The following is a 19,529-nucleotide window of genomic DNA, read 5'->3' as shown; positions in this document are numbered from 1 at the left end:
AAAAAAAATAGTACTCTATCCGGAACCAATTTTATAAGGTTGCTAGGTCAGTCCGCTTAACGAGTTGCACCCGCTTGCACCGAGCCGAAAACTGTGAACACGTTACATCCGGTTTAGTTGTATTCGTAGCAGCAATAATGGCAGCGTATTCTGGTAAGAAATGTGTCTTAATTTCATCGTGTTGACGTCGCATAACTATTTGACTTCAACACCAAACAACTTGTAAGAGTTACATATGCACACAGAATCATTAAATATGACTTTTGTTCCACAGAAATGGGGGTTATGCCTGAAATTGCGCAGGCTGTGGATGAGATGGAATGGCTGTAAGTGACTAAGGCTGGGCTGCCTACTTGACGTGCTAACTAGTATTGCTAAATCATGCCTTTAATGTCATGTATGCGCACATGTTTTTTTTTTTAGCTGTTACTAGATGCTATAAGCCTAACTGATTTATTTCAATCATTGGATTTCAGGCTACCTACTGACATCCAGGCTGAGTCCATTCCCCTAATTCTTGGTGGAGGAGATGTACTTATGGTAAGTCTAACTCGTTTTCTCTGTCTGTCTTAATAGGCTTATCAGAATTTGCACACCACTGCATACTACAAATTTTACATCTTGTTTTCCTGTTGTTTAGGCAGCAGAAACTGGTAGTGGCAAAACAGGAGTAAGTACTTGACAGCCACACGGTTTTAAAATACAACTTAACCTCTGGAGTTTGCATTTAATTTAATTTAATTTTTTATAATTAGCATTTAAATATCAGGTCAAGTAGCATAAAAAAGCTAACTTGTAATACTTGTCATCCTCAGGCCTTCAGTATCCCTGTGATCCAGATTGTGTATGAGACCCTGAAGGATCACCAGGAGGGCAAAAAGGGCAAAGCCTCCATCAAGACTGGAGGAGCCAGTGAGATTACCTTAATATTAATCACTTGTTTGTTTATAGGAACTTCTATATGTGTGTTGATTTAGAAGCTTAATTGTGTTCAAAGCATTGTACAAAACTCTCTGGTCTAATAGACCTAGCCAGACCAGTGTCATAATTGATTAACTTTTATAATACATAGTATGAAGGCAGTAGTCTGTGCTCTGCAGATGTTTGACCAGACCTGTTTCTATTTTTGTCTTAGTTTTCAACACTTGGCAGATGAATCCTTACGATCGCAGTACAGCCTTTGGTAAGAGAAAAATAAGCATGTAATGTCATAATCCAGCACTGGGCGGTAGTCTAACCTTTTCCAAGTGCAATTGTATGTATTTGAGCTTTGTTCTTTCTCACCTCTCCTCATTGTCACTTTTTGTTTTTACCTGTACAGCAATTGGTCCAGATGGACTGTGCTGCCAGAGCAGGGAGTTTAAAGAGTGGCATGGCTGTCGCTCTACAAAGGGTGTCACCAAAGGTGTGTAATGCACACATCTACTTTAAAATTGATTGAGATTTAAAACAAGACCATTTAGGATTAGATACATTTCACAAGGAACCAACTATTTATTTGATAAACTTTAAAAAAAAAAAAAAAAAAAATGAATAGATTGTATATTTCTTTGTAAAAGTCATTTGTCTCTTCCTTGTGTTTCAGGGAAGTACTGTTATGAGGTGACCTGCCATGATCAGGGTCTGTGTCGGGTAGGATGGTCCACCATTCAGGCAGCACTGGACTTGGGTATGCTCCTCTACTCTTCACAATCTTCATGCTGCAAAACATATAGCAACTAAAATAAACTGTCTCAACGGAACAGTAATTTAATCCTTTCATTACAGGAACTGATAAGCATGGTTTTGGTTTTGGAGGGACTGGAAAAAAATCTAACAACAAGCAGTTTGACAGCTATGGAGAGGTAACAGTTGAGGGATTTAGATATATAAACAATTGTGAGGATAATTTAGATAATTAAAAATGTTAACTCTTTGATTTCTTGCTTCTTTGCAGGAGTTTACCATGCATGACACTATTGGATGCTACCTGGATTTAGACAATGGCAACATTTCCTTCTCCAAAAATGGTGCTCACTCAGTAGTTTCAGTAGTTTTCAGTATCATGATTGTGTAAAACATCTGTGACTGATAGTAAATAAAAAAGTACCTGTGTTTCTTTCTCATTACCGTCTGATTTCTTCTTCTAGGTAATGACCTCGGTTTGGCTTTTGAGATCCCTCAAAATCTGAGGAATCAGCCTTTCTTTGCCTCCTGTGTTCTAAAGGTAAAACTAGAGAACAATTCAAAATAAAGGTAGAAAAGAAACCAAAATGTGCCAGATGAACACTAAACAAATTGCTCCCTTAATTATCTGGCAGAATGCAGAGCTAAAGTTCAACTTTGGTGGAGAAAACTTTAAACACCCCCCAAAGAGTGGATTTGTTGCCCTGGATCAGGCGTCAGAGGGTCACACAGCCAAATCTTCTCAGACAGGTGCGTGGATGCGACCTGATTTCAGGTGCAGCAAACCAATATACAGAAAGTAGAGTTAAAAGTAGCCACAATAATTTGATTTTTAGCACAAATTCAAATGAGATGATGCATTATCTCCCACAATAAAAATAAAGGTACAAATTCTTCATTTGATTTCATTGATGATTCTTGTTGAGTAACTGTCCTTTTTCTTTCTGTGCAGGCAGTGCCAAAGTCAGTCAGGTGAAAGCAGTATCCAATGCACCCAAAGCCCTGATCATTGAGCCATCTAAAGAATTAGCTGAGCAAACTCTCAACAATGTCAAACAATTCAAGAAATATGTGGACAACCCCAAACTCAGGTGAGTTATTGTGAGCTGACATTAACAGTGGCAGAAATAGTCTAAAAACATGATTTTCCTTTTAAAATTGAAAATTCAAGAATGTGTAGGTACTACTAAAACCAGTGAGCCACATCTATTCCTGTACAGTCCTCCACAGTGCAGTACTTTTTCATTGTGTGCTACATTTGCCTGCATTTCCCAGTATATTTGTAATTCCACTTTGATACCAGCAGATGGCGTCAGTGCTCAAGTAAAAATGTGGGAATTGGTGTCTAATTTATCAAATTGTCACTTCAGGGAACTACTTGTGATTGGTGGTGTGGCTGCCAAGGATCAGTTGGCTGCTCTGGAACAGGGGGTATGTGACATGTACCATCTCCAAACATTTAGGACACTGTTACCAATAGAGTTCAAATAGTTTTTACTTAACAATTTTTGCTCTTCTCCCCGTTAATCTTTTCTACCCTCTGTGTGCTGTCTCCGCCTCGTGATTCATCAGATCGACATTGTGGTGGGAACACCTGGCAGACTGGACGACCTCATATCCACTGGGAAACTCAGTCTGTCCCAAATCCGTTTTCTGGTCCTGGATGAGTGTGTATGTTCAACACATGGTGGTTAATGGTTGATTTATATAGCATCGCTATCCTTGATTCTGTTAACAATTTATTTGCATTCTCTTTGTCCTCAGGATGGGCTGCTGTCAGCAGGCTATACAGATTTTATCAACAGAATCTATAACCAAATCCCACAGGTCACCTCTGATGGCAAGAGACTGCAGGTAACACTTCACTTGGGTTAAGCTGCATGTGCGGCATTTAAACAAGTTAGTTGCAGCAGTCACACTGCATTTTCATAAACTTTGTTTTTAAATGGCCAGCTAACAAAGCAAGTTGCACATTAGACAGAATATCTTATCATAGTAACACAAATCCCAAGACGATGTCTCATTTTCTAATCCAAAGCTGTACTATTTCACTAAGTGCTGGAAAATCAACAAAAAACTGTTTTTGCAAAATAAATCCAAACATTTTGTTTGGTAGTGTGTCATGTAACGCCAGAACATTTGTAGCCATTTGTGAGTACATGCTGTGTTTACACATCTGAAGGTGGTTAAGTGATTTTCCTTTGATATCCCATTTGTCCAGGTGATTGTATGCTCAGCCACTCTGCATTCCTTTGACGTGAAGAAGTTGTCTGAGCGTATCATGCACTTTCCCACATGGGTGGACCTGAAGGGGGAGGACTCTGTTCCAGAGACTGTCCACCATGTAGTGGTGCCTGTTAATCCTAAGAGTGATCGTCTCTGGGAGCGTCTCGGCAAGAACCACATCCGGGTGAGTCCCACTTATTGGGCCAAGGACACATAAAAAGGGGAAACTAATTTCAAAACTGCTGAAGCATTTGTCTATAAATTTAGCTTTCAAACTTTGTCCAAAGATTTTATCATTCTTTTCAAAACTTGTGGGTTGCTATCATGTCTTTCCCTTGGTTTAGATTAATGTGTTGACAGGGCTTTTCTTTGATCTGTTTTTCTGTCCGTAGACTGATGAAGTTCATGCCAAAGATAACACCAGACCAGGAGCAAATTCTGCAGGTACGACCATATAAATAGCAGAATTTTGACTATTTGATTTTATCACTTGTAACTCTTTCGAGCCAAGCCTTTGGAGTCTTTTAGTAGATTTAGTAGACATTTTCCTTCCCTCTGTGGTCATGAACAAGGCATCAATAACAAGAACATATGTGTGTGTGTGTGTGTGTGTGTCTGTGTGTGTGCGCATCTTTCTGTGTCTGTGTGTATGTGCATTTTAGAAATGTGGTCAGAAGCCATCAAGGTGCTAAAGGGTGAGTACACAGTGAAGGCCATCAAAGAACATAAGATGGACATGGCCATTATCTTCTGTCGCACCAAGATCGACTGTGACAACATGGAGCAGTACTTCATCCAGCAAGGAGGAGGTAGGAGGCAACAGGGCCATTTAAATTGTACTTTTCAGCCAAGTGGGAACAAATTCAGAATCCTCACTCAGTATTGGTCTCTTTTATTATTTCAGGTCCAGACAGTAAAAACCACCAGTTTTCCTGTGTTTGTCTCCATGGTGATCGTAAGCCCAATGAGCGGAAAAATAACTTGGAGCGTTTCAAGGTAAAAGAACAAAAACCTAATAATGCTCTTGGACAAAGTATTATCAGTTATCCTGTATTTTAAAATCTCCCTGTTTGTTCAGAAAAAAGAGGTGAGGCTCTTGATCTGCACAGATGTAGCCGCCAGAGGAATTGACATCCATGGAGTTCCATACGGTAAGAGAAACGTATAAGACTTTCAATATAAAATCTACATTTTGACATACCTTTTCAAATACTGATTATACACAGTGTTTACTACAGCAGAACACTTTGTCGTATTTTATATATGCAAGCCTGCTCCCTGCCACCAGTTCTCACAACGATCATGGTTTTTTCTTCAGTGATTAACGTCACCCTGCCAGATGAGAAGCAGAACTACGTCCATCGTATCGGCAGAGTCGGAAGAGCAGAGAGGTAACTTAGTTGGTGATTGGTGAAAATTATTTTCTTAATCTTTCTTATTCTCATGATATTTGTGTGTTCAAATTCATCACCGTGAAATCTTCACATAACGCAAATTTCTTATCATGATACAATTTAACAGACGGACATTGAATTCCAATATTTACTTGATGAATACAGTCACGTGTCTTTTCAATTTAACCCACAGAATGGGACTGGCTATCTCCTTAGTTGCAATGGAAAAAGAGAAGGTAGGGTGGATGATAGAAATCTAGTGATTTATTGATTTTATTTAAGTTAGTTTTTGAAAATGTAAGTACATGTTTCTGTGCAGGTGTGGTACCATGTTTGCCCGAACCGAGGCAGAGGTTGCTACAACACCCGACTGAAGGAGGATGGAGGTTGCACCATCTGGTACAATGAGAAAGAGGTGAACAAAGATGCATATGCAAACTTAGTCATGTTAAGGCAGCTAGTTAAGTTTCCTGTTTGAAATATGACTCCATCTCTGATTCAACAGATGGGTTTTTAAGTGATTTGATAAGCAGCCGATGCATTTGTCATCCTGGCAGAAACAGCACCCTTGGGTTTTGAAGGGTGTCTCAGGTGTATAATCTAATACTGTCACCATGAACCCTACTGGGTAGCAAAGTTTGTTTCATTTTGATTTTTATTTTGAAAGCTCAAGCACACACAGACTTTTGACCCTCTCCCACACTCTTCACTCTCATTTCTGTTGTAACCTTTTGCCTCTCTCTGACCACAGCTCCTGTCAGATGTTGAGGAGCATCTAAAGTGCACCATCACCCAGTGTGAGCCAGACATCAAAGTACCTCTAGATGAGTTTGATGGAAAGGTCACCTATGGTCAGCGCAGGGCATTGGGAGGTATGTATGACAGAGTGACAAAAGGAGGGAGGGATAACAAAGAGGACGACTGATTGTTCCCATAGACTGTATGTAAATTTGCACTTAGCCTCCGTGACGTCACCCATAGGTTTCTGAAGAGTGGTTTTGAAACTCAGACTGGGCTGCTATGCCGTCGCCATCTTGCTAGTGCTTAACTCTGCCCAGCTCCCACCTAATCCAAAAATAGGCAAAGAGGAGGGGCGCATGTGGAGCGAAGACTTCGTTGCATACCGGTTTCTGGGAAGCATACGCTCATCCACCTGTCACTCAAAGCGGCATACCATCAATTATGCAGAACTTCAAACCTTTATAAAATTTAAATTGGAGAGTTATAAAAAATTCACACCCCCTGCAGTTGTTATGGAGGGGGAAAATAGTTATAGAGACCAAAAATGTTTTTCGTACCAGGCTGTAAACATGTTGATTTCTGCTGTAAATTTGAGCATTTTAACATGGGAGTCAATGGGGATTGACTCGATTTTGGAGCCAGATTCAAGCTGCCATTGAAAAATTGCAGTTTTTGGTATTTCCATGTTGGCTTCATTTTCCATTTTCCTGAAACATCTGTAGTTACTGCATTAATTGTAATTAGGCAATATCACGAGAGGGAGGGATGTTGTACTGAATATCAGAACAATTTTGATTCGGTCATAGGTACGAGGCCACAGGCTGATATTCAGTACAACATCACTCCCTCTCGTGTGATATTAATTAATACAACAGTTCTACGAGCACCATAAATAAGCAACAACAGATTATGATTGTGTTTATTTTATCATGTATTTGGCTTTGCCAAAACAAATAGATCCGCAGCTGGACTGGACTGTTGCTAAACAACACATAAACATTTTCCTGACCCTCACATTGCACACTAGTCTGCTACTTTGTCTACACATTACCTCAGGAGAGCGCTGAAGTATCCAGGCTTCTTCCTTTCATCCTCTTCTGACAACCATACATAAATTTATTCAAATGTTATTTCTGGAAATAAATTCATCTCTTCAGTGCAAAGTTGGTTACAATCTAAGATAGATAACGGTCGTAACACTAATAAACTGGTCGGAACTAACTGTTGTATAATGAGCATTATATCATGACAAGGCAGGCAGTAGAGCTGTAGACATTTATTATATTCACTGCTATTATGTTGAACTTAACCACCAAATCTGCTGCTTTTTCCTAGGTGGTAACTACAAGGGTCATGTGGATGTACTAGCTCCAACAGTCCAGGAGCTGGCTAACCTTGAGCAGGAAGCCCAAACGTCCTTCCTCCACATGGGATACATGCCAAACCAGCTTTTCAGAGCCTTCTAAACACACCCCAAGTAGCACAACCACAAGGCTGCTTATCCAGAATTTAAAAAAAATAATAGTACATTTCACATGTTATAGCTACAAGGCACTAAATCTTTGTGTAAGCAGCAGTGTGCAATTATATTTCAAGTTTTCTTCCCACTCAGAGATGAATATATAAACTCATATCTCATAAATTAATTAAACTATGAAATTTATATTCAAAGGTTTCAAGATGCCAACACTACACTGGGTATGGCAAACTTCTCTACGGTCAGCACCCAGAGGATAACCAGATTCCTGATTTTGAATTTGGTAGATTTTGTATTTTGTTGATTGATACTGCTACATGAAATATTTAAGTTTCTCTATGGAGTGATTGGCAAAAAAGTGTGTTTAAGTGGCTTGATGTTTTCTTTTCTGAAATAAACTAGTAGCCTGCTTAATTAGGATTTGCATCTTTATTCCTATTATTTACTTCTAAGGAAAGACAAATCTATATCAATTAGAAATACCTTTTTTTGTTAAATTTTATTTTGTGTCAAAGATTTTTTGTTTGTTTAGCAGAAATTTCAACAGGCTGCAGGGAAATGTTTTCAAGAAATATGTTTCTTTGAATTAGACAGCTGTGCTTATTTGTTTATTAAAGGGCATATAAAAGTCAAACTACTTACCAAAAAAAAAAAGACTAATCTTGTGGAATAATGTATCATGACAAATCTTTGTGATTTGAGTAACCATGGAAACTCAAGTAGCGAAAACTTTCCTGTGAAAAATGAACAGGAATATGTGCAAATGATCAGACCCACCCCCCTTGAGAGCCACATTGCTTCATCATACTTAAATATAGAAACATGGTGGAAACTTAAAACTTGTTACAAGACTTTTTGGCAGGTTTAAATCAGCATTTTGATAGCTTTTATTTTTGTTATATTTTTACAAAATTTCAGTGTATTGCACAGAATATTGGGGGTTATAGTGTGTGACATTATGCACAACCTAAAGTGCCATCCATGAAAATTTCTTCAAAAAACTTCAACCTCTTTTAAATCTCACAATATCCAACCTTGGTGGACAATTTATATATGTAAATATAAAGAACCTTGTCTCCTCTCACCCAGTGTTACTCTCACTCTGGCACTAATTGCAGTTTTTGTAGTAATCACCACTTAGTACAGACTACTGGCCAAAACTCCTACAGCCTGTAATGTTAAACTGAGCTGTGAAGAGATAGGAGTTTTTACATTTAGACAGCTCCTAAACTGTAAACAGTGGGTACTCATTTACTTTGTTGAAGACTTGGGATGGGTGTACAGAAATAATAGGCAGAAGTGGACTAACCAGACTGATTGGATCAACTCAGGTATTACTAATTATATTAACAAGCTCTCTATACCTGCAGTGACTAAGGTCAGGATTAAGTCAATTCTCCTGAACATGAGAGTCAAAGATGACTGTGTTTGTGTGTAAAAGTCTATGATGCAACTACTGCCATCAATATTTGCAATGGTCACATTAATAGCCATTCCACTGCCTGAGGTAGTATGAATGCATCCATCACATCAGTGCTCCCTCATTTCCACTCGTAAATACCCATCATCTGACAGCTAATTGATAAGCAGTAAGCACATTCAAAATTAGTCCTATAATTCTGCTTTACGTCTGTTAATATCGTTTTATTTGTCGATAGTAAATTTTTAGACACTTATTTTGAAGTGGTTGCTTTTTTATATATATTATCCTGAGGGAGTTTCGCACTACTAGAGGTCTGATGCACACTCTATTCCAGCTGGTGGCGGTAATGCACCAATTCGTTGTTTGCCAACCGCCAATAAATGTCAAAGAAGATGAAGAAGGCACGTTGCTTTGTTTCTCCTATAGCCTGGAAATTTAAAATCTTGATTTGTACATGAAGACATTGTTTGGGACACTTCCTGGTGTAAGCACGTGAGCATATGTAACAGTGTTAAAACTGCACTTTAGTAATCATAATTTGTATTAGCAAATTTTATTTATTGTTTAATAATTCTGTTGAGTGTTTGTGAATTTGATCATGAGTTATTCTTATTTACTGTTGTTTTTATTATTACCAGTTGGGAATACATTGCCGCACATTAGCTTTTCTTTTTTACCTCCGGTGTTTCCGTAGCCCCCTCCCCTTTACCAATCACAGTGCTGTTTGAATTGCTGAAGGTAAGTCGTGTAGACAAAAGTTGTTGCGCTATTTTATTGTCTTCATTGTACAATAAGCTATTTATGTTGACATTTTTAAAACATCTTGTTTACAGTTAATACTACTGCGTTATTCAGCTGTTTTGTGTTGTTTTGATCGTTTATGAGTTTTGTAGATATTTAAGCTCATTGTTTAGGCGCCAGTCGTGTTACTGCAGGCTGCTCTGTGTCATGCGACCAGCGGGGTGCTTTTGCATGTTTAGGAGGTGCAGTAGACAAATAATGACTTTTGTATTGTTTTCTGCAGGAAAAAGTAAACAGTGGAAAGCAGTTCCCTGTATCGTATCCTTTGGACGTCCTTTCCATGATGTGTTACACATGACTGCTGTGAGACTGTTCCGCCTGCTTTAGGTAAGTCTGCCACCATGGGTGTGTTGGGGTCTTCTCCCGTGAAACTGACTGTGGGCCACAAGGCGACCCCAGAGAGGGAAAAAGAAGTTTCCAGTTAATGTTGTTGTATTGTATGGTACACACAAAGCCTGTTCTTTTCCTGTCACTATAATAATATCTACACTATTCTCCATTCCCGTGCTGGAGAGAAAAGTGTTCTTATTAATTAATCTTATGCAGTGCTGTAGGAGTCCTAAAACCAGGTAGTCAGCATTTTAGCACTAACATAAGCCTATGTTTTTTTGGTTAGATGGATGAAATATGGATTGTGGTTAACACAAGCTCTAGAGATTTTCACGTTTTATTCTATGAACAAAATACGTCAGTAAATACCCCAGTCGTGATTTCTTTAAGCTTTTACGTCGGTTAAAAAACGGTTGCTAACAAATAGTGAAATGGGAGTGCAGGGGTTGTTGGCGACGTTAAATGTAATCAGACACAATCGGACACCAAATGGACCTACTCAGCAGTCCATCCTTACAACCTCGTTGTGTTTATACTCACGCTCTTACAAATTATTACTAATTTTGTAAGAGCAAAGGCTTTTATGGAAGAGGCAAGCATGCTAAATCAAACTTTCTTTTAGTTCTTTATTTCAAATATTCCAAATAAAAAATAAGAAATATAACCACAACAGCAGCTCAAAAGAGGTTAAAATACATATGGCATGACTAGATAATGATAATGTTAATGAAATGAAATACAAATAGTATATTAAATGAAATAAGATATGCCAGGGGTAAAGATAAATAAATAGAAAGTGACTTAAATGAAAACATTAAAATGGGAGCAGAATTTCATAGTTTTAATAGCTTTTTTTTTTTTTCAGTTATTGTCTTAATAAAAAACTTTTTCTTTGTTGAAAACATGAAAGTGCTGTTTCATTTTAGCAAATGTACATTTATGAATGTAAAACTTTGCAAAAAAAAAATGAGATTGATTAGGAAATACTACTTTTCATATTTTGTGTTGATCCTTAAAAACCAAAACAGATGGACTAATGTCTCTGATTTTAAATTAACCCTCCTTCACCTTATTGACCAAAAAGCTTTAGCTTTTTAATTCAAAAATCCTGAAAGTGGAGTTGATTTGTGAAAATTGTCCTGCTGAACAAACTATGTAAACATCATAAAGTTTTGTTTATGACTGAGCTTGTTCTGCAGTAATCCAAAAGCCCATGTAAAAATCCAATTGGCTTTTCTGAGAAGGGAACCCGAGTGACATCTTTTTTTAATTGAAAATGTATAGAAACATACATTTCGCAATAAATAAAATATACATTTAAAAAAAAAATATATATATATATATGTGTGTTTATATATATATATATATATATATATATATATATGTGTGTGTGTGTGTATATTTTGCCATGGCATAAGTGTAAGGTGTATGTTAAACAAAAATATTATAATGTAAGCAAGCATTATATGTCTTAATTGCTTTACTATTTGTTTTTCTTGAAACGGTGGATATACTGTATATTTTTCAATGACTATGATCAAAGCAGAAAAAAATCTGAAAACTTATTCTCAGGGATGAGATGCTAACATCCGGGTTGGCCTACAAAAAAGTGTCATCCCTGCAGCACTATTGCTTACAGACTTCAGTGAAAGCAGATCAGTCTGTCTTTCTGTTCCATTTCAAGTGCAATTTAATCTACTGCTAAGCAATCAAATACAGTTTTTCCCTGTTATGTTCAATGTTAAACTCTGCTGTGTTCATAAGTTTTAGAGCGTCATGCAACCAATGCATGCAAGTATTAACAAAAATGTAAAATTGTGTTCCACACAGGGCTACACCAGCACCATCAACGACTGGACAGATGTTCACCTAGGATGCTGATAAAGTGTGGGCCAGACATGTTGGAAATGGTTTTGGCTAAAATCACTTTGTTTTACAAGGTATGCAGCTAATTTAAACACACATTTTTCCTAATCTGAAAAGATAACATTCATCAGTCTCCCTACTGGTGTGCTTTTTTAGACTTTGCATGGGGGAGCAGGGCTGCTGTACAGACTGAATCCAATTCATACACAAATGTAATATATGTATGGTAAAATGTGAACAATATGATCACATAACTAGAAAAGAAACACTGGAAATTATTTCCAATCATTGAACTCAGATTACGGATATATGCTGCTGCAAATAAGTACAGGAATTATTAAATTTCTTACTGAATATTTTTGCTCTTTTGTCTGATGATTAACTTTGAGGGAAAAAACCTCTCTTCACTGATCTACTTTATCAAGTAAATGATCTTTTGCTATTTCCAGTGTTACTATGACTTAACGTCCAGCCTAAGATGGAGTTGTTGCAGGTGCACTTTCCGTTGTTAAATTGATGCTATCTTGGTGTCTACATCGTTCACACTAACAGCGTGTGATTCATATTTGAGACTGCAACCCTGTCTTTAGGGTTGTTGTGGTTTCAGCAGCAGTCTCTCTGAGCCTTTACAAAGTCACAGTGGACTGTGCTGTGTAGTGTTTTGAAGACTTTACTTTAGAGAATAAGCCAAAATTTATACTGTAGCTTAATATCATCACAAAGTGGTGCACAATTAAGTTTACTTTAGACATGGGCTCTGAAACTCACTGTCTACTTGTCTGCTTTTCCACTGAGCCTTCTGACAGTCAGACCACTGTGTAGCAGAGAAGATGTTGGAGAGTATAGTATCTTCAGTGCACTTTGCCTTTATAGATAATGAGAAACCTGGGAAGAACTTTTAATAACATTATTATATTATTTTATTGACTGCTCTTAAATCAGTATCCAGTACCTATAATATTACTAAGATGAATCAAATCAGGTGAGCCCTTGCGCATTGCTGTTAGGGGAATCATTGTTACTTTTTGTTACACCAAAGGTATTAAGTAGATGACAAGAAAGACACAGACTTGCAAAACCTAACATTTGAGAAGCTATAACTAAATCACATTTTTTGGTATTTTGGTCTGATGAATTTGACATTATGAGTACATTTTTATGGTGTATAACTACAAGCAGAGATTTATGGTGTATTATTTATATTTGTTTCCCCCTAAACTACATACAGGAAAGTAATTAAAAGGAGATAACTGAGGATGGACAACAGGGACACTGGCAGTCTGAAGAACAATAAAAAGATGGATGCCAACACACTATGGCAGTGGCGCATTATGCATGTAAAGAAGTACTCAAGACATCCAGAACCATTCCATTACAGCAATAACATGAGACTAGATTTTAATGTTCGATCCAACACACACAAGAAATTGGATTTACGTTCATTGACAAATGGTGTCATACTGGAGGTCTGTGACTTTGCGAAAACGGTTCGCAAAAGTAAATGGCATTTTATCACAAACATTCTGGAGAACAATTTCGATCTTGGATTGAAAAACGAGCAACAGCGGATTGAGTTTACTTCTCAAATTCTGCACAAAGTCAGAGACTTGATCCAAAAACCTCCTGAAGATAAACATGAAGCTTTTACTCTCTTTGACACGTCATCTGAGCCAGAATGTAGCAGCAACAGCAAAAGTGGGCCTAACATGGGATCTACAGAATATAAGACTGACTGGTTCCTGGTGGACATGGATGATATGAATGAAAGTGAACATGAAGATAAATTGAAGTGTTCACAAGCACCATCTAAAGACTATATGAAGATGGAAGAGATGGATGGACCACGTACTGATGACAGTGGTGATGATGATGATGATGAGGAGTTGGAGTGTTCAAAGCCTAAGTCAGCAAGAAAACTGGAAGAGGATGTTCTCCCCCCCTCGTTCCCTTGTTGTGAAGTAATTGGTCTGAACCTTGATGTTGGGTCAAAACAAAGTCTAGATCCAGGTTTACTGACAAAGGGCATGATGTTAGAGCTAGTACAGTTCACTAGAGCATTGACTGCATCCCACAGATCTATTGTTCTCAGTGTGTTGAAGCATAATTTTGAACTTGATCTTAAAAGTCAACAGGAAACAAATCAAGTGTGGTTCACAATATTACAATTGCAGAAAAGGAAGAAGCTAATTCTTACCACTGGTACCAAAATCAGTCCAGATTTTAAAAGTGAGCCATTTTTCTTTCAGACAAATCCCCTTGAAAAAGGATCAGCTCTGTCCAGAGTGGGAGCCTCACTATATCGATTGAAAGAAGTGAGCAAAAGAAGACAGTCTGATTTAAAAAGTAAATGTGAAAAAAGAGCTCTTTCAACAACTAGAGAACATGTCACCAAACGGCGCAGAACAGAACAGGCTGAACAGGAAGAGACAAACACACTGTCTCATCATACTGATATGTATAACAGTGAAACAGCAGAGGAGGACCACAGCTACATGTGTACTTTAGACTCAGACAAAGTCACAGATTCGGAAAATAATGAAAATGGAGATGACTTACAAAACCCAACAAGTTCTGACATCCATAGTAAATCAGAATCAAGCTGCATGGGTACACGTGAACCTTTCCTCACTTCCACTAATGGTTCATCCAGTTTACCAATTGTGAACTCAATTGTGAACCTAATGAAATGTCAGCCTGATGAAAGAGGACAGTGTGGAGATGAAGAGAAGACAGAGATTCCAAGAACTGTGCCATACAAATGTGACATGGAAGAAGAGGAAATGGAAACGGAGAGCCACATGTGGAAATTGCGTGCAAATCGTGTAAAACAAATCCTTTCCTTACAAGAAAAAGAGTACTGTGCATTCTTCTGGTCAAAGAAAGCTGGCATAGAATTTGATGTTGGATTTGGCCCAAAGCAAAACTTCAGCATTGACTCTTTGTGTAATCCTGTTCTGCTTGAGGTTGCTAAATTTGCCTTAGCAATGAATTCATCCCAGCAGGATTTCATCATGGAGATTCTAGAGTACAACCTTGACTTCAGCCTGTGGAGTGAACACCATAGGAAAACCGTTGTATGTGAGGTTATGAATAGAGTTAGACAGCTTAAAAGAAGTGATGATGCCGTCAGGCTTTCAAAAGAGGTTTTTGGACTTCCTGGTCCTATGTCATCAGTTAACATGACCAATCAGAGCATGGGTAGTGTCAAACCTGAAGTCGGCAGCATATTGAGAACAACTGAAAGTAATGCTGCTCCCATGTGTCCTCCTGATTTACAAGCTGAAAACAAAGAACACAGGGTGGACATCTATCCCTTCTGCAAGGACATTGGTCTGAAGCTAAATGTAATCTCCAGTCAGCCACATAAAAAACTTGAGATCAACAAATTGACCAATGGGGCAATGACTGAAGTGACAAACTTTGTAGAAAAGTTGTGTGGAACATTTGATCAGATTTGTATTGACATCCTCAGACACAACTTTGATCTTGATTGGCAAAATGGAGATTCTGACCTTGCTAAAACTATTCTTGCTCGAATTCCTGTTATATTGGAGCACAAAAATCTATCAAATGTAACAGGCTTTAAGAAAATAAACCCAAGAAAGCACAAAGAATTTTTAATGATGGTGATGGATTGCCAGAACAGCCCAAATTTAGATACATGTAGTACTGGCTCTTCCCAGGCTCCAATCATAGACCAAAATGTAGGGAGTTCCACTGACACTGACACATATAATGAGCTTGATTTATTGTTGTGGAAATTGCGGGCTAATCAAATTCAACAGATCCTCTCAGTGCCTCATGTAGAACATTGCCCATTTTACTCCTATTCCAGATGCAAGAAATTGGGCATTGATTTCAATGTGGGATCTGGAGTGAAACAAAATCTGGATCTAAAATTACTGACCAATGGCATCATGGTTGAAATGAACACTTTTTCTACAGCACTGCAACCAGCTCAAAAGGATTTCATCACAGAGATTCTGGAGTACAATTTTCATCTGAATTTTAACAATGAGATGTGTCGCAATGTCTTTGCACAGCAAGTTCTGGACAAACTGATTAAATCGACTCTTAAATGTACGAAATCCAGATTGCTGAAAATGTCTTTTAAGCTCCCTGACTTAACAGACATAGATGAATCTACTTATCTGAAAGCTAAATATTGCCCTAAATGTTATCAAGACAGAAATTCTAAGATTAGTCAAGATGAATCCAATTCTGACCATATGCTACATCCTCGTCCACATGCCATGACTGACACAGTCTCTACTGAAGCAAACTGCACAGCACAAAAGCCTACAAAGGATCTGTCTTCTACTTTCCAAGTAGCAGAGGAGACAATAATGGACAGTTACCCTCTCTGCAAGAAAATACGTTTAAGCCTATGTGTGGACAAAAACAAACCAAAAGATAAACTTGACCCCCATGTATTGACAAATGGTATTATGAAGGAAGTGGCTAGTTTTTCCAAAAGATTGTGTGGAACAAAACATAAGCTCATTAATGATATTCTTGAACACAACTTCAACCTTGGCATGCAGAGCCAATATATAAATCTTACAATGCTGTGCCAGAGAATGTTGTCACAATACGGTGAAAGGCCCACCTGGTTCAGTGAAGTTTTTGTTATTCAGCCATGTACTCCGAGAGAGTTTAGAGATGTGAGAAAAGTGGAAGAAGTATCTGCCACACAGGAAAATGAAAGGAAGGAAACAACCAAAAAAAGAAAGCAGACACTGCAAACAAAGAAGAAAGAAGCCACACTATTGAGTGATAACATGGGTGCTGTAAAATCAAGAAGAGATGGGCAGAATAGTGGAGACTGCTATCTCATTTGCACAGAGATAGGTCTGGACCTAGACATGACATCAAAATCAGGAGACAAGGAAAAACTGGACTTAAAGCTGTTGACTAGAGCTGCAGTGATGGAGATCTATAAATTTCTAGGAAGGAAACCACAACACTACTTCCCAGGCGCACTGTTTGACATCCTTGACTATAACTTTAATCTAAGCTCACAACACTACAGGCAGTGGGAATTTTCCATAGCTACTGCAGCCAAAGTCAAAACCATGGTCAAACAATACCGGAAAAAATTGCACAGAGCAAATGAGGTCTTCAAATTGCCATTTGTGTTTGAACGCAAAGAATTAAAAGGATTGGTACAAGAGAGACAAAATGAAAGTCCTAAATCATCTGTGGAAACAGCAGACATGACAACGAATGAAGAATGTAGAGCTGTTCAGCCTTTGAGAAACCTTTCAGATGTCAATCATGCCCATCTTCTTAATGTCAAAACTAGTAAGGAACTTTGGTTTGAAGAGGAGGACACAAAGTCTCAAACCGATCCTGGGACAATAATGCAGATGACAGGGAGTCCTGTGAGTGGAGATTGTGACAGTCGTTTCCAGGAAAACATACAGATTAAAAAGGCGGAAGATGATTCACATTATGGTGATATGAAACCAGAACCAGTCACTGAGGAAATAGATAAACCTGCAGGATCCTTTGGATATACTTTAACTATATGTCCAAAATCTGAAAGTCATATAAAAACCGAATCAGAAACGGAGGATGCCCAGTATTACAACCTGGCTGAACCACAAGTATCTGAAGGATATGCCAGGCACTATGTAGGTACAAAGACTGAGAGCAGTGTGAAAACAGAATCAGACAGTGAGGATGTCAAGTATGAAATCCCAGTCGAAGCAGCAGGATCATCATACTCCATGGTAACCATATGTCAGGACACTGAGAGTAAATTGATCAAACAGGAGCAAGAAAATCGTCCAGTCTTCATTATGGAGATGTTTCAAACACAAAGTGAAGTGGACATCAAACAGGAACAAGATTCTTAATAATCTAAGTGATGGTCCACAATAAAGACAGTTGTTAAACAGATAGTGTTCAGCTGTTCGTCCAATAATGAGAATTTGACGAGAATTAGTTTTAAGGATGATGAGACACTGAACTCTTCTCTGTAGATATTACCTGATTGTAATTCAGCAATTGGAGGTTTTCTGGTTTGTTTTCAGGTGTTTGTTTGTGTTTTTAATGTTGTTTTTCCACTGTTTATTAGTGCCTTTTCTGACCTTCATGCTATTTTTATATAATGTGTTCATTTTTTTTCCAAAAAGAAAAAGCTGCTTACTTACAATGAAAAATGAAAGACGTTGTAAACTACAAAGAACTGTGGTCTCTTTTTTCTTTTTCTTTTTTTTAATTTGTGACATAAATGCGTAAAGATTGAGTGTGTGATTGCTTTAAAAAATTTAATCCACTTTATAATGCAGATATACACTAAAGAGAAGAAAATGACCTAGATCTTGATGGAAAGTTGTATTGTTTTAAACTGTTTTAGTACATTTTTAATAAAGTTTCAAAAGCATTTCTTTTACCAATGTGTGCTCTGCTCCAATATTTTCAAGGGTTAACATCTTGCTCGCCCTGTTTTTCCACAATGAAAATACATTGTTGAATTACATAGAAATACGATTTAAATTCAGTTGAAATTGTGATATTGATCTTGATAGTTTTTAGGATTTAAAAGAAACTACTGTCGTCTGTCCCACCAAGATCTACTGTGATAACATGGAACAATTCATTCAGCAAGGAGGAGGTTGGCAGCATCAGTGCAATTTATATTTTACTTTTCAGTCATCAGAAGACATGTTTTAAAAATGAGAACATCCTGTCTCACATCTCATACACACATGTAAATGTAAGGACATGATGACAAACTTTTCTTCCTATGATAAATTCAGAATCATCACAGTAGTTGTCTGTTTTCTTCATAGCAGAGTTGACAGGTAAATACTGACATCCTTAAAAGAAATATCTCCTGGTGTGTGTTAGGGCAGGTTGAAAGAGGTGAATTTTTATTACTATTGATATTATAAATGAAAATGAAAATCACATTGAATTATCAAATTTATCTTCTTTACAACCTTAAAATTTCATATAACACCTCAAAATGTCTCATGACGATATGATTCAACTTAAAGAGAACGAATGCTAATCGTGATGAATATAGTTAAAATCTTGCCATTTCACTTTAAGTCCCTGAATGGGAATGGCTATCTCCTTAGTTGCTATGGAAAAAGAAAAGGTTGGTGGATGATAGAAATCCACTGGTTCTTAATTTTAAGTAAGCATAGTTTTTGAAAATGGTTGGTTGCAAGTACATGTTTCAATCTGTGCTGGTGTGGTGCCATGTTTTCCTGACCAGTGGCAGAAGTTGCCACACCCAACTGAAGGAGGATGAAGGTTGCATCACTCAGTACAATGAGAAATATGTGAACAAAGAGATACACATAAACTTCATCAATTTGAGGCAACAAGCTAAGTTTGCTGTTTGAAATATGACCTCTGATTCAACAGATGGCTTTTATAGGGATTTGATAAACAGCACCCTTGGGTTTGGAGGGTGTGTCAGGTGTATAACCTGATACATTCACAGTAAAAATCAAGTGGGAAGAAAAGTTTTGTTTCATTTTGATAGAACTGAAGACTCAAGCACACACACACTTTTGTCCCTGTCACAATGTGACTATCCATGCTCATCATGCACCCTCAACTCTGTTCATGCCCTTTTCTCTCTGAC

General features: G+C 37.7%; 2 protein-coding genes across 2 annotated transcripts; both read left to right on the top strand.

Moving 5' to 3' along the window:
- Positions 1-75: 75 nt before the first annotated feature.
- On the top strand, positions 76-7,923 carry ddx1 (DEAD (Asp-Glu-Ala-Asp) box helicase 1). Its single transcript, XM_056363446.1, has 26 exons — positions 76-153; positions 275-326; positions 477-540; positions 641-670; positions 816-912; positions 1,136-1,183; positions 1,322-1,405; positions 1,586-1,669; positions 1,768-1,844; positions 1,937-2,009; positions 2,130-2,206; positions 2,301-2,415; positions 2,618-2,756; positions 3,036-3,096; positions 3,238-3,336; positions 3,430-3,519; positions 3,887-4,075; positions 4,284-4,335; positions 4,554-4,700; positions 4,796-4,887; positions 4,970-5,042; positions 5,210-5,282; positions 5,479-5,521; positions 5,605-5,700; positions 6,037-6,157; positions 7,362-7,923. Exons 1-26 carry the CDS (start codon positions 138-140, stop codon positions 7,490-7,492), a joined length of 2,223 nt encoding a protein of 740 aa, XP_056219421.1. The 5' UTR covers positions 76-137; the 3' UTR covers positions 7,493-7,923.
- A 2,026-nt stretch (positions 7,924-9,949) lies between these two features.
- On the top strand, positions 9,950-18,316 carry LOC130187173 (uncharacterized). Its single transcript, XM_056404549.1, has 3 exons — positions 9,950-10,054; positions 11,888-11,997; positions 13,152-18,316. The coding sequence occupies exon 3, from the start codon at positions 13,180-13,182 to the stop codon at positions 17,782-17,784; it is 4,605 nt and encodes a 1,534-aa protein (XP_056260524.1). The 5' UTR covers positions 9,950-10,054; positions 11,888-11,997; positions 13,152-13,179; the 3' UTR covers positions 17,785-18,316.
- Positions 18,317-19,529: the final 1,213 nt, after the last annotated feature.

The sequence above is a fragment of the Seriola aureovittata genome, chromosome 19 (genome assembly GCF_021018895.1).
Source record: "Seriola aureovittata isolate HTS-2021-v1 ecotype China chromosome 19, ASM2101889v1, whole genome shotgun sequence".
NCBI classification, from domain to species: Eukaryota; Metazoa; Chordata; class Actinopteri; order Carangiformes; family Carangidae; genus Seriola; species Seriola aureovittata.
Note: the sequence above shows the minus strand (reverse complement) of the source record. Positions and strands in the feature narration are given on the sequence as shown.